General features: G+C 39.8%; 1 protein-coding gene and 1 long non-coding RNA gene across 2 annotated transcripts in view; one reads left to right on the top strand and one right to left on the bottom strand.

The window, feature by feature from the left end:
• Positions 1-13675, bottom strand: part of LOC147149034 (uncharacterized) — a 78974-nt gene that overhangs the window by 8581 nt on the left and 56718 nt on the right. The gene's annotated exons all lie outside the window — the stretch shown is intronic.
• The window catches only part of LOC147149035 (solute carrier family 23 member 2), a 41787-nt gene that overhangs the window by 1216 nt on the left and 26896 nt on the right, over positions 1-13675 (top strand). Inside the window, exon 2 of the mRNA XM_086028866.1 lies at positions 12268-12399. Coding sequence (XP_085884992.1) covers positions 12268-12399 — 132 coding nt within the window. The remainder of the gene's footprint in view (positions 1-12267; positions 12400-13675) is intronic.

Below are 13675 nucleotides of genomic sequence, written 5' to 3'. Positions count from 1 at the left end.
GCAGTTGTGATGTCATTTTCAGTCGACAGAAGTGACAAAATGGCCGCTCCCGGAGATGGCTAAAAACGGGTGGATTAACTCTTATTCCACAAAGGCAATATTTATCAGAATGCTTTGTTTCAATTAGTGGGCTTGCATAGGACATATTCTTGAAAAAAATATGTTTGGGTGACTTCCCCTTTAAGATTTATCTACTAATGATAAACATGGAATTCAAATATCATTTTGCTATGTTAAAGCGTCTTTGGGGCTGAATTTTCAAAAAAGTCCCTTCACTCAAGAGTTTTGTGGTGTTGAAGTTTTTTCAAAATTGTGTGTTTTCAAAATTTCTTGCCATGTACTGCCATCACGCAACTATGACAACTCTTCTTCCCTGCAATTTAGTGTTGTCTTCCGGTCTCGTACATGTGCTTCAAAATTGGTATCAATCCAACCAAATCTCTAGGACGAGTTCATTTTTGAAAGACCCCTGGAAGTGTACCCCACAATTGTTGCTTTAAACTAAAATGAGATTTCCTAGGTCTTTTCATGCATGGCTTTTGGAGACTTTTGTGGATGTACTCAATATAGACGTTGCCACCAAATTTCATGTTGCTAAGTGACATTGGCTTCGTGAGCACACTTTTCAAAAACGTCTTTAGTGCACTACTACACCAAAAGTTGAGTCATTGAACCTTACTACCATGCTCCACCCACAAGCAATGACGGTAACTAGTCACACATCTGTTTAGATATGCTTCAAATTTAGTAGCAAATGACACAATGTCTGCTGGAGTTTGCCTTCAAAGGATTTAAAGCGGAAGTCAACGCAAACATATATTTTTTTCAAGAATATGTTTTATGCAAGCCCACTAGTTGAAACAGGGCATTCTGATAAATATTGCGTTAGTGAAATAAGTGTTAATCCACTCGTTTTTAGCCATCTCCGGGGGCGGCCATTTTGTCTTCTGTCGACTGAAAATGACATCGCAACTGCTCACAACGACCAATCACGGCTCAGATTCAGAGAACAGGTCAGCTGTGATTGGTCGTTGTAAGCAGTTGTGATGTCATTTTCAGTCGACAGAAGACAAAATGGCCGCCCCCAGCGATGGCTAAAAACGAGTGTATTTTTCTGCTTAACTTATATTCCACAAACGTAAAATTAATCAGCAGGCCCACTAGTTGAAACACGGCATTCTGATTAATTTTGCGTTTGTGGAATATAAATTAAGCAATAAAATCCACTCATTTTTTAGCCATTTCTGGGGGCGGCCGTTTTGTCGTCTGTCGACTGAAAATGACATCACAACTGCTCGCAACGACCAATCGCGGCTGACCAGTTTTCTGAATCTGAGCCGTGATTGTTAGGGATGCTCGGGCACCAATCACGATCGGCCGATTTTCGTGAAAAATGACGTGATCGGAACATTCGATCAAAGCCTTTTATTGCCGATCAAAACATCCGATCACCCGCAGCTCATTCTTCGCGGCCTACAGTCGTGTCGTGTCCCTCCCCCTCTGCTCGCTGCGGAGGCGAGGCTGCTACGTTCACACTAACTGCGGCGGGAGAATTTCTGGCGGCGCGTTTCAATTGCAGTCAATGTAGTTCCCATGAACGATGCTTTTGGAGCGGTGGGACGTCGTCGCGTATTAAACAAACGTTTTTTGCCATTCCGCCTCGTGGCAGCCAACCGGCGTCGGGCATACTACGTGACTACGTCTCACACACAGCCAAACAGAGACACTGTAAAAACTGTTAAAAAAAAACTCATCACAGACATGTCAACAAAGTTCAAGTAGAAGTTATACTGTCGAGTGCTGTGGAAGAAAAAAAAAAAAAAAAAAAGACACCTGTAAAGAAATATATTTATATCTAAAAAAAATTATATTTTAAATATATTTATATATATTATATATTTATATATATTTAGAAAACGTATTACTTAAATTATTACTTTTTTACTTAACTAAAATTATTACTATATTTAAAAAAAAAAAAAAAAAAAACAGGGCTCCAAGACGTATATGATAAAAAACAGTAGACAACAAATTGAAAGAATTTGAGTGTCTCCGGGAACTGTGGGATTCGAAATAGCGGTATGAAGAGATTCGGACATGCTGATCATATAACCCTCAAGGCTAACGGTGCACGTGCTCGCTTCTACCTGAAACAAAAACATTGAATCAATTTTACTTACACTTGAGAACTTACCACACAAAGCCTTGCTTTGTACAGTTTAACACAGCTTTGAATGGGTCAAAATTTCAGCACTGTGCGTGAAGAATTAGATGACACACGTTAATTACAATTCAGTTAAAAACAACCGTACTTGTACCAACAAACACTTTCAATACAAGCATTATATGAGAAGATATACTGTATAAGAGTCACGTGAACAGCCGCGAGTATAGTCAATAACCGTTGCATGTACTGTATTTTTTGTTGCAAAAAGTAAAGCGTCTATACATGACAATGATACGTAACTAAATCTAACAGCGGCAACAATAGTCGCCCCCCCAAAAAATACAATTATCTATTCATAGTGACAACTCTATGTGAATAAATAGCATATAAAGACAATAACTAACTACAGCAAGACTAGTCAGTGGCGTCGTGTATGACGAGTACACATGGGCAAATATGCAAAAAACAAAATCAGACATTAAGGATTGCGTACAGGCTACTTTGTTAAAGTAGGCTGTGGCTGATACACAGCAAATGCCGGCAGGACGTCGACGGACCGCCGCAGCAAGTACGAGGAAGGTGCTTTTGACAAAAAAAAACAAAAAAAAACAAAACAACCCTAAGAAGAGCAGTTGTTACTCAATGACTCCCCCAGATTCGTAATTCATTTATTGACTAACCACTTGTATGTTAGTCATCCCAGTGTTTTATTTTGTACAAAAATAAGCACATTTACTAACAGGTTCACGATATTATGTGGAATGTACTGCACACCCAGAGGTTCAACTTTTGCACTCGTGGTATTTTTGAACATGGAATAGGTGTAGCAAGGGTGAAATTGGAGTCAAATGGAATGATTGCTATTGGAGTGTTGTTATATTATTCTATATATAGTTATATTATTCATTAGTTCAAAATTCAGCTTTGTACTCATTTGTGCAACAATGCTCTTGAATTACTTTGTGCGTGCGTGCCGTAAATGATTGATATTCTTCGTCAATTGTCTTTATGCCACAAAAGCGGGCCGCAGACTTTTTATAACCTCTATACATATTTGTGAAGAACGTGCAATCACATGCAAGCAGGATAAAGTGCGCTTTCAACTGAGACAAAGTAATTCGCGCGAGCAAAGAAATCCATTTTTTTTCAGCTCGCCACAACATTTTAGATTTCCCTAATTGCGTGTCCACAATCTGTTCCAGGGTCAAAGTATCGCCATCATCAAACCTTTATTGACCCCACAGGCCCTTGTTTTTGCAATGTTTGATGAACATTTGATCATTCTTAAGAATAGGGCGCATCGCATTCCGTGCACTCTGGTGTTCACCTTTGGAACACACCAGCTCCAAGAAAAATGCCAATCGGAACTGCAAATGTCAGAAGGACAAGAGGACTTTTGTTTACTGTTGGGTTTCACTTGGCAAGGTGGGATTTTGTAGCTGAGTCTCGTATAAGTAGACTCACAAAAAAAAAAAAAAAAGTCTCAAGAGGCCATGCCCAAAAGCACATCCAAAGTCTTTCATTTGTATTTGAAGCTGCAATCGTCTGCTTTGGTAGCACCACTTGGGGAAAAAAAAATTAAAAATTAAAAAAAAAAAAATCAGTCCCCAAATCCAGTTTCACCTTGGCACATGAAATTTGCCAGGCACGTCTATCATGAGGAGACCCACAAAAAAATGTCCAAAAAGACACAGGAAGTCTGCTATTTTGGTTTGAAGCTGAATTTAGGTTCACTTTGGACATTTCCAAGTGTCTCGCCGTAAAACACAAACTTTACTGACTGATCTCCACAAGGTTAGATTTTGACGGCGTTTCACTTAATAGCATGATGTTTGGTAAGCACGTCGGTCTTGACTAGATCAACAAAAAAGCCATGTCCGAAATGACACAAGAAGTCTGCCATTTTCAATTGAAGCGGCCATATCCGGCTCATTATGGCCTTTTCCAGGGGTCCTCCAAAAGTCAACTTGGCACGAGTGATTTTTTGTCTGATTGTTACCAAATTTGAAGGCCGTATAAAAGACAGTAGGCAGAAAAATGACTCGCTCAAAACATGGTAGTAGTAGTATAAAAAAAATACCCTCAAAGCCAGTTGCACTTAGCAGGATGAAGTTTGGTCGGACTCGTCATGAGTCATTCTGGAATTATTTTCCTTCAAAGACAAACTTAGTCTTAGAACATTTGCTACCAAATTTGAAGCATTAACAGAGAGGGACCATCCAAAAACACAAAACTCTGATAACATAAGTTTGTCCACAGTTTTGAAAGGTCTCCTTTCTACTTGTTTGTGTGTGAATTTGTGTCATACGCTCACTGTAACAAATGGAGATTCTCAGCTGTGAGAATGAACAGAAACCCATTCATCTTTCCATTTTTTTTTTGCAGTCGGGGTGCGGGAAGGGCGGTTGTGTCTGATTTATTGACTGTGAGCGGATAATCGGTGAGGTTTTGGCGGGTTTACAATTCTAGTGTTGCATTTGTCCCGTGGAAGCCATTAATTGGATGACAGCTGACACTACCGTTGCTTTGTTCCAGTGTCAACAGTTTTGATGACTAATTGGACCAAATTGTCGCTGACATTAATAGCGCTTAAAGAATATCCATACGCATGTGACGCTGCATGGCACATAATCTCACTTAACACAACAATAGACACGTTTATGGGCAATTTCACGATAGGATCGCTCCCATATGGGAATGTTGTAATTCTCTCGTAGCAAACTTAACATTTGCCCCCCCCCCAACTCTAAATCTGACAATACGCATTCTGCTAATATTTTTTTGTCATTGATTTTCTGAAACTCCTCATTTGAGTAACACGAAGTAACAAGTAAAATAGGTACTGTAGTTTTTAAGCATAGAATCAACAAATGCTTGAAATATAGCCACATGGCACTATTACATGAATCTTTGAAATAGTTTTGATTAAATATGCAATCAGTTTAATGTGCAGGGCACATATTTTACAGTTTCATTTTGTCATGCATTTACACCGTGTTCCAAATTATTATACAAATTATGTTTTTCTCAGATTTAATAAATGGAACATGGTCAACATGGAAATGGCACTCAGCATAATCTTTGAGTCATCATCTGTCAGAGTAACTTGAATGTTTTAAAACAAACCTCTCAGTGGTAACAGGATTTTTTTTTTCTTCCAAAAATGAAAACCATACAACAGTATTTGTTAAACTGCACTGTTCCAAATTTGTATGCATAAAAGCGTTCCAACACAAAATATCATTTGCATTACTTGAAATGTGATGCATAAATTAAAATGTTTTCCTCCTGGGGACACAAATGGCAGCGATTCAGTGAAATGGCACTTTTAATTTATATTTTATAACAAGATGATTGTTTTAAGACTTTTTAAAATGAAAAAAAAAACCCACTACTTTTTCTTGAAAAGAGGCATATTTACAAAAATTCTTACAACTAAAAAATAAAAATACATCTTTTTCCTACTGCCCTATGGTTATTTCTCCATTTTATAAAACAGTTCAATGTAGGATGCCGCAGTGCAGGCGGATCACCACCAGATGGCAACATAAATCCATAAATGACCTTTTGCATGTTGCACAATGCAAAGCGTTCGGACCAGAGTGTATGCCGGCCAAGTAGCAGATGTCTATTTTGTCATTTGAACCGTACCCTAAATATCTCACTCTTTGATGTCGGGCGTAAACTTTGAACGGGAGCCTCCATAAATTTGTGAGCCTTAGTGACAGCGCGCCTGAAGCATTCTGGTCGATTTACGCAACTTCCCAGACACACTTGTCTCATAATGTGGTGACATCTTACGCTATCACATGCCTAGTGATACACAACTTTGACACCAAGACCTGTGCAGGTTGTACTGTGCCATCCAAAAGTATTGGAACACAAAAGGTCTATGTGTTTTTGTTGTATACTGAAGACAATTAAGTTTCAGATCAAAAGATGAATATGAGACAAAAGTTCAGAATTCCAGCTTTTGGTATGGTATTTACATCCACTTGGGTCAAACAACTCAGAAGAGAGCACCTTTTGTTGGAAGCCACGCACTTTTCAAGTGACCGAAAGTATAGGAAAAACCATTATTAAATGCACTTAAAAAGTATGTGGCGGCAGAACCCTTACTTGCAATAATTACATGCGACTTATTGACATCACAGGCTCGTCATGGCTGCGGGATAGAGGACCCAAATGTAGGGCGAAAGGAGAAACAGGGCTTACTGAACAAAAACAATAACAAAAAAAACCCAGCATAAACAAAGTCCTGAAAAATCCAAAACTCAAAGAGACACTAGGGAACAAATCAAAACTTGTACTAGTACTACACAACGATCGGACAAGGACTGAACGAAAACTAGAAACTTAAATACAGGCGTACTGACGAGACAACGAGAAACACCTGGACGAGACACACAAGGTAGGAGGGAGCTGATTGGCTAAGGCTAGTGGGTGGAATGCACAGGTGCACACAATAATCATTGACGAGAGACACAGAAATACTGAGAAAACAAAACTAAAAAAAAACAAAACATGGCAATCTTTACCTGAATTTTTTTCCCCAGGCCTTTACTGCAGCCTCTTTCAGTTTTTGTGTGTTTTGGGGGGGGGGGGGGGGGGGGATGCTCTTTTCAATCTCCTCTTCAGGAGGTGAAAAGCATGCTCAGGGTTAAGGTCCAGTGATTGACTTGGCCAGTCTAAGACCTTCCACTTTTCCAAACTTGTTGCATGACAAAGCTTAGTTTGGATGCATTTTGTTGTAAATTGCCCGTCAAAATGTTTTTTTTTTTAGACTTCAGAATTCATTCCGCTGCTACCATCATGAATTAAATCATCAATAAAGACTATTGAGCCCATTCCAGAAGCATCCATGCAAGGCCAAGCCATGAAATTACTTCCACCGTGCTTCGCAGATGAACTTGTGTGTTTTGGATCACAAGCTAATCCTTTCTTTCTTCATACTTTGGCCTTTCCATTACGTTGTTAGAGGACGTTAATCTTGATCTCATCAGTCCATAAAACGTTAAAATTCCTGTTGTGGCTCATTTCTGTGCTTCTTTGCAAAATGCAATCCGTTCTTTCTATTCATTTTGATGATGAGTGGTTTGCATCTTGGGGTATGGCCTGTATCTTCTTTCAAAGTCTTTATTGATGATGTAACTCAGGATCAGCAGCAGAATGAATTCTAGAGTCTGCAAAACCATTTTGTCTGGCAATTTACAGAAAAATGCATCCAAACTAAACGGGAGAAGCTTCATCGCGCAACAAGGCAACGACCCAAAATGCAAAGCTATCAAATCTGATTTATTCTCTTTTTTTGTAGAAAAATAATAATCATCAAGAGATTATAGCCATGTATATATATTTTTTTATATAACAAGTCCTCTAATTGAAAAGCAGTAATTTGTTGAAAATAAAGTAGTGTCTTGCTGGCACTTTTTTTTTTTTGGGAATAAGTAATAAGTCAGATTTCATCAAAAGTCAAAAGCTAAAATCTGCTATGAAATGGCAAAAAAAAAACAAAAAAAAAAAACCTTGTGCTATGCAGGTGAAATTGCACAGGCGTATTCTTTTCCACCTTCCAGATGTTCCTCAATGATTCGGAACGTGGTATCCAACGCTGACAACGGAGGTCAGCGTGTCCGTATCTAGCCGAAAAAAGAGGCTCGCTTTTATGCCAACCAAAACAACACGTTTGTCTTTTTCCTCCCTTGCGTCACTTTTTTACCACAGTTCTCGGATGTCACGTGTGAAACTTGTACATTTTCGCAGGGCGTCGACAACAAATGAGTACCAAAACAACCTCCAGTGAATACTCGACCCGGAGTTCAAAAGTCAAAAAGCGCTTGCTCGAAGGATGGCCGATCTACGGGAAAGCGAGGTTGAGAAGGAAGATATTCAACTCCGGTCCTAGTTAAGATCCAGTAGGGATTTCTTTTGCCGTGACAATCTGCTTGCATCAGGAGGTGAAGTGAGGACAGGTACACAACAGATCCAGCATGCGGGTGGTTTCAAGAGTTCAGAAAATGTAAACATAAGGGATGTTGGAGATAGATCACTTAAAAGTCCATGAAAATAAGAGAATAAAATACCGGAGTGAAGCACTGGTGTCAAAGCCTTGTAGCAGGTTGTGGATGACATGACCTTGAAATAAAATTGCAGATTTTAATCACAAAATTGCCGTAAATAAGACGCATTTGTTCCCGTATAAGATGATGCCAAAAATGGGCCCGCCCACCGTATTATACTCGGATTCATTAAAAAATAAATAAATAAATAAATAATTATAGACACTTATGCCGACGTCAGACTACAGGAATGTAGCCTGATTTTGGGCTGACATGTCGCAGACAAACGTAGTGTCTCGTAGCCGATTTTCAGTGGTCTTGACGCATCGAAGCCCGTGCGGTGTGACATTCTCAACGATTGGTCGTTTGGCGTGCGGAACGCTTCACGACCACTATTTTGGAGGAGGAAAATTAAGTCAACTTTACCGCATCTTAATCATGTGAAACTGATGAACTCTACATGATCAAATTAAGTCCTATCCCCGCCAGTATAATAAGATAATTATTATACTGGCATGTTGAATCGGTCAAATCAGAAAATGAGCAGAGGTGGGCATTTTACTAAAATTTGCCAGTCCATTTATCACCATCCATCGGCAGCCTGGGTACCCTTTCACCATCCGTCTCTCCGCCTATATGTCAAGCCGGACCAAATAGTAATCGCCTATAGGTCGGGGTTTCACATACATTAATAAGTTAGCATAAAACTAACATACATTTATGAGATGAAATGATGTAGAATGGTTGAGCAATTTGGTGACGACCGCAATTGACTTTAAAAATGACCTGGGCCCGCTCCACTTTCTTGGAACGCACCAGGGTTTGATTGGTATACAAGGGTTAGGGTTAGGGTTATGCTCATTTGGCAGTCAAGTCAAATTTATAATATGGCACATTTGAGCATTTACAAACAGAACATCTTAACACATTCAAAGGCAAAGCTATTTACTTACTGAAAGGAATCAATATTGCCTAGATTTAAACACATTTACAAACGAAAACATTTTAAGAAATTTAAAAGGAAAGAAAAAAGTAGCTTTCTGAAACTACTAATAGACTGTATCGTGAAATTGATTTGAAAAATGCTAAAAAGACCTCACGCAAAGGAATGGGGAAAAGGCAACCATGGTATGCACCATTGTTTACCAGTACATGTTTGGTGTGCACCCAAGAACACTTGTTAGGTGCACACCTTGTTTGGTACGCAAGAGGGTTCACTCGTTTTGCACGCACCGGAGTTCAATTATTTGTTATGCATGTTTGTTGAGCACCAGGTTTTACTGGTTTGGCACCGACCAGGCTTCACCCAACTGGTGTGCGCTGAGGTTTTTCAGTTTTTCAATCTGGACCAGAGAACTAACTTTGAAGTGTGTACACACCCTTCTCATTTGTGTATGTTTTTTTTTTTTTATTTGGAACATACATGAGCTTTCAGGGTTGATTTTAAATGTGTTTGGTGTTTCGTATTACTATACGGCCATCTCGAAGCAGGACGGCCGAACAGTTTGGGATTTTTACATTATTACACAATACTCTGACCTTTTTTTAAAAAATTTTGCACTTGACAAATATTTTCCATATATATGAAAACTAATAATGAAATTAATAAAAACTACAATGAAGCATTTTCAAAATTTCAAAAATCCAAACGGAATAAACACTGACTTTAATGAAAATTTTTTTAGAGGATTTTTAGAGCAATCATCATTTTTAGGTGCAGAACTATTACATAAGTCCCAATATTCAGCCAATTAAAGGGTCTGCTGAATCAAATCCTCTTTTCGACCATTTGGCTGCAAAAGAGATTTAATGCTCGATGTTGCGTTGGTTGCAAAGCTGTCCGAATGTTGCGCAACCACTGCCGCTGACGACCGTGCAGTCACAACAACAACTGCTCGGACCTCCACCTGAGCCCCAAAGGGCCTAGATGCACCAATCCGACGTCGGAGGTCAGGAAGCGTCTGATTGTTGTAGTGACCACGGTCGTAGCGTCGTAACCCGTCAGGAAGCATCTGGTGGGCGTTTCAGCATGTTGAATCGGCTTCGTGAGTCGCGACATTTGGTCACTCTGATTGGCTGTTAGCTAGCAAATCAGCGCTCGGAGCACCAACGGGAAGTGACAAATGCGGATAAACAGTGAGCACGCCTTCGCTGCATTCATGTGCTTACAAGTACAAGAGCGAGGGTTGACAATTTAAGTATTTCACGATACCGTGTCAAGAACGTGAGGGTTTACTTCGCGTGGGAGTTCATCGTGAGCGAAAAATACAGCTCAATGCATTGTCTAAGTTTTTATAGTTCGCCCCTGGCCAATAGCTTTCCTGTTGGATTTTTCTACCCATGAGGAATAATGATTACCGCCGTCGATTGTATGGAGGGTGCATTACATCTCACGCGTGCGCAGAAGGTACTTTAACGGTCAGCGCCGCGGTGTATTTTTCCAGCGTGACGTGCCGACAGCCGGCCCGACGCCACAGGGGGTAGGCGTCGGTCACAGTTGGCCAACGTCGGATTGCTCTATCTAGGCCCTTAACACTAAGCAGTCGCCGTTGCACAAGGTTTTCATTTGCAGACACTTTGAGCTAAATTGACCTTGGAATTAATGACTAATGGAAGCCATGAGTCACACTTTCATCTCTGGCCTTTAAATCAAAACGAAATGCCTGCCAGTGGGGCTAAACCACATCAAACGTGCCATGGTTGTGTTGTACGCCAATCTGCTACTCAAACACATGGTGGCGGTGGAGCATTTGCTAATGCTGCAGGAATCACCTCATAAAAATGACATTAAATTTCCAAAGCAACGGGTAGATGCAAACAAACCTAAACAATACTCACCTGGGCGATATGAACTTTCAATAAAATCCTGAAACTAGTTTGCTTTGTGTTTTTTCCACCCGTTTATTAAGATAGGCCCCAGCTTGAGTGAAGTGAAAAATTAAAATGGAGCAATAAAGGTGATGTCACACCCTCACGTGGGCAAGGAGATCCACACTCACTGAAGTACTTCCAGTCGTTAATTTAACAGGACAAACAATCAAACACACAAATACAAAAATGTAAAGACTCACAAGGACTCCAGTTCCTGACATGATTCACTCCCAGTCCTTTTCAAAGCCTCATTTTGCCAGACGTTTTACCTCATTTTCACTGATCATTTAAGACCCACACAATAATGTGCTCTGTGACACACGTTGACAAAATGGCTGCTGCCCCGGTGTTAATGAAAGAAAAACCCAAGAACTTGAATCTGACAAAAGTAATATAAAAAGAAACATTTTATGAGAATTAACCAATGAAAATTAGAGGTTGTCTATAATTCTGATTCAACAGAATATTAAAAAAAAAAAAAACAACTCATGAGCAGCCTTGGACAAAAATGGTAGCCCTAGAAAAGATCCCAGCACCACAGGTGTCTTCAAACTTCTAATCAGTCAATCGGCCTACTTACTGGAGCTTGGTTTAAAATTTTCGATGTATGGCTGAATCCTTTCTTTTACATCAGGCAGTTATTTTCATGTACAATAGAAATGACAACAAACGTAATGAGAATAGATCTCTATGCGATCTACATGTTGGAGGTTGAGTAAGCCCCTAAAATGATTCCGGTTTTGATTCAAGACATGAAGTAGGAGTGCTGGGAGTTTCTGACCTACACGTATGAACAAATTCCAGACATATGTCATTAAATACACAGGACAATAGAAGCACGGAAGCAGGTAACCAACAGGTTACGTAGGAACCATCGGGACTAAAAAAAAAAAAACACTTGAGGTATGTGTGAGAGTGTACGGTGAGAGTATTCCATAGCATCCCTTCTTGCACATGCCACAAATCTATACGAATTTCACCGCATATGCCCAGTATTTACTTCTTGGTGGAGCCAAACAGTATTGACGGCGTTCCATTATACATATCAAGGCTCAAATAAATAAAACCTTCTGCTGTGCTGTCCTTGTTGACGGGTGGGATTGACCTATTTTGATGTATTGTGTGTCAACGGGCGATTTATAATAGTTTGATGATGCGCTTCTTTCCAAGGACAAAGATGCCGACGAACAGCCAGCGGTGGACGTGGAGGCGCGACAGGAGAAGGCTAACTCGGCCGCCGACCTGGTCTACGCTCTTAACGACCGGCCGCCCTGGTACCTCTGCATTCTGCTCGGATTCCAGGTAAATTCATCGTGCTGTTTTTCCAGAACCTCAAGCTTCTGGAAAAGGTCAATTCATCTTGGCTTGAAAAGTCAAAAACACAGTGATGGACAACAAGATATTTTAACCACTACAGGGTGCCCTGTTTTAGGGTCACATACGGCTCGTAACAAACTAGTTTGTAAAATGAGGCCCCTCTGAAATTGTGATCTAACAACTCACTATAGGGTGTCCTCGTCCTACTATTCACTGAACCAAGTAACTGACTGAGGACTGACTAATCGATCAACTCAGTTTATGATGGCCCTGACATACAAACTTCGGAAGTTACGAAAGGTACTGTAGACCGAGCTGGTGTGCACAGTGACGTATGAGTATGTGGACGTAAATGAGGATCCCCAGTAATTAACTGACTGACTAACGAATTAACTGAGTAACTGACTTACAAACTAAACTAAGTTACTGACTAATCTACAAATACCAACAGATCATTCTACCTAGCTGTGTGTGTTAAAAGTCATGCACAGCCTTCATTGCCAAAACAAAGACACTTGTGACACGTTAAAATAAAATTTGAGACGAAAGTACTAACCATCTTAATTTCCTTTTCTAAAGCTTTTTATTTGTGTTGTAATTTTCTTGTCTTGTTTTTTTTTAACATAAGTGTCAAAACATGCCTTTGCAATATTTTTCTATATGGTCCCACTTGTCTAAACAGGGCACTGTGATAAATAATGCATTTAAGAATTATCGGGAATATTTCATCAACTTACAAGCAGCAGAGGAACTCAACCCAAACATATTTTTTTCAAGAATATGTTCTATGCTGGCCCACTAGTGGAAACACGACATTCTGACTAATATCGCGTTTGTGGAATATATCACAGGTATGAGCAAGATATTCAGAGGTCTAAGCTCTCAAATTCTTTTGGAATTATGTTTCTGCTACAGGGGTTGAGATATCAATTATTATGTAGGAGTTGAATTTCCAGGAAAACGTCAGTTTTTACAGGGTGATTCTAAAGTCGCTTTTAGGTTTTACAGGGATGTTTCACCAGGTGCTTTAGGCCTTAGTGGGTTAAATTTGGTAGCAATTGCAGAAAATCTCAAGGATAAGTTTGCCTTTGAAGGAACACTAGAAAATGGGCAAAAGTTCCATAAAACGGCCGCTTCATGCAAAAATGGCAGACTTCCTGTGCATTTTTGAGCATGCTTCTTGAGGATTTTTTTTTTTGGTGTGATTGCATGATAGACATGTCGATCAAAAGTCATGTTTCGAGTCAAGTGGCTTGGGGGG

The sequence above is a fragment of the Filicampus tigris genome, chromosome 4, assembly GCF_054856515.1.
Source record: "Filicampus tigris isolate MCC_2025a chromosome 4, RoL_Ftig_1.0, whole genome shotgun sequence".
NCBI classification, from domain to species: Eukaryota; Metazoa; Chordata; class Actinopteri; order Syngnathiformes; family Syngnathidae; genus Filicampus; species Filicampus tigris.
The sequence above is the reverse complement of the archived record's forward strand: the minus strand, read 5'-3'. Positions and strand labels throughout refer to the sequence as shown.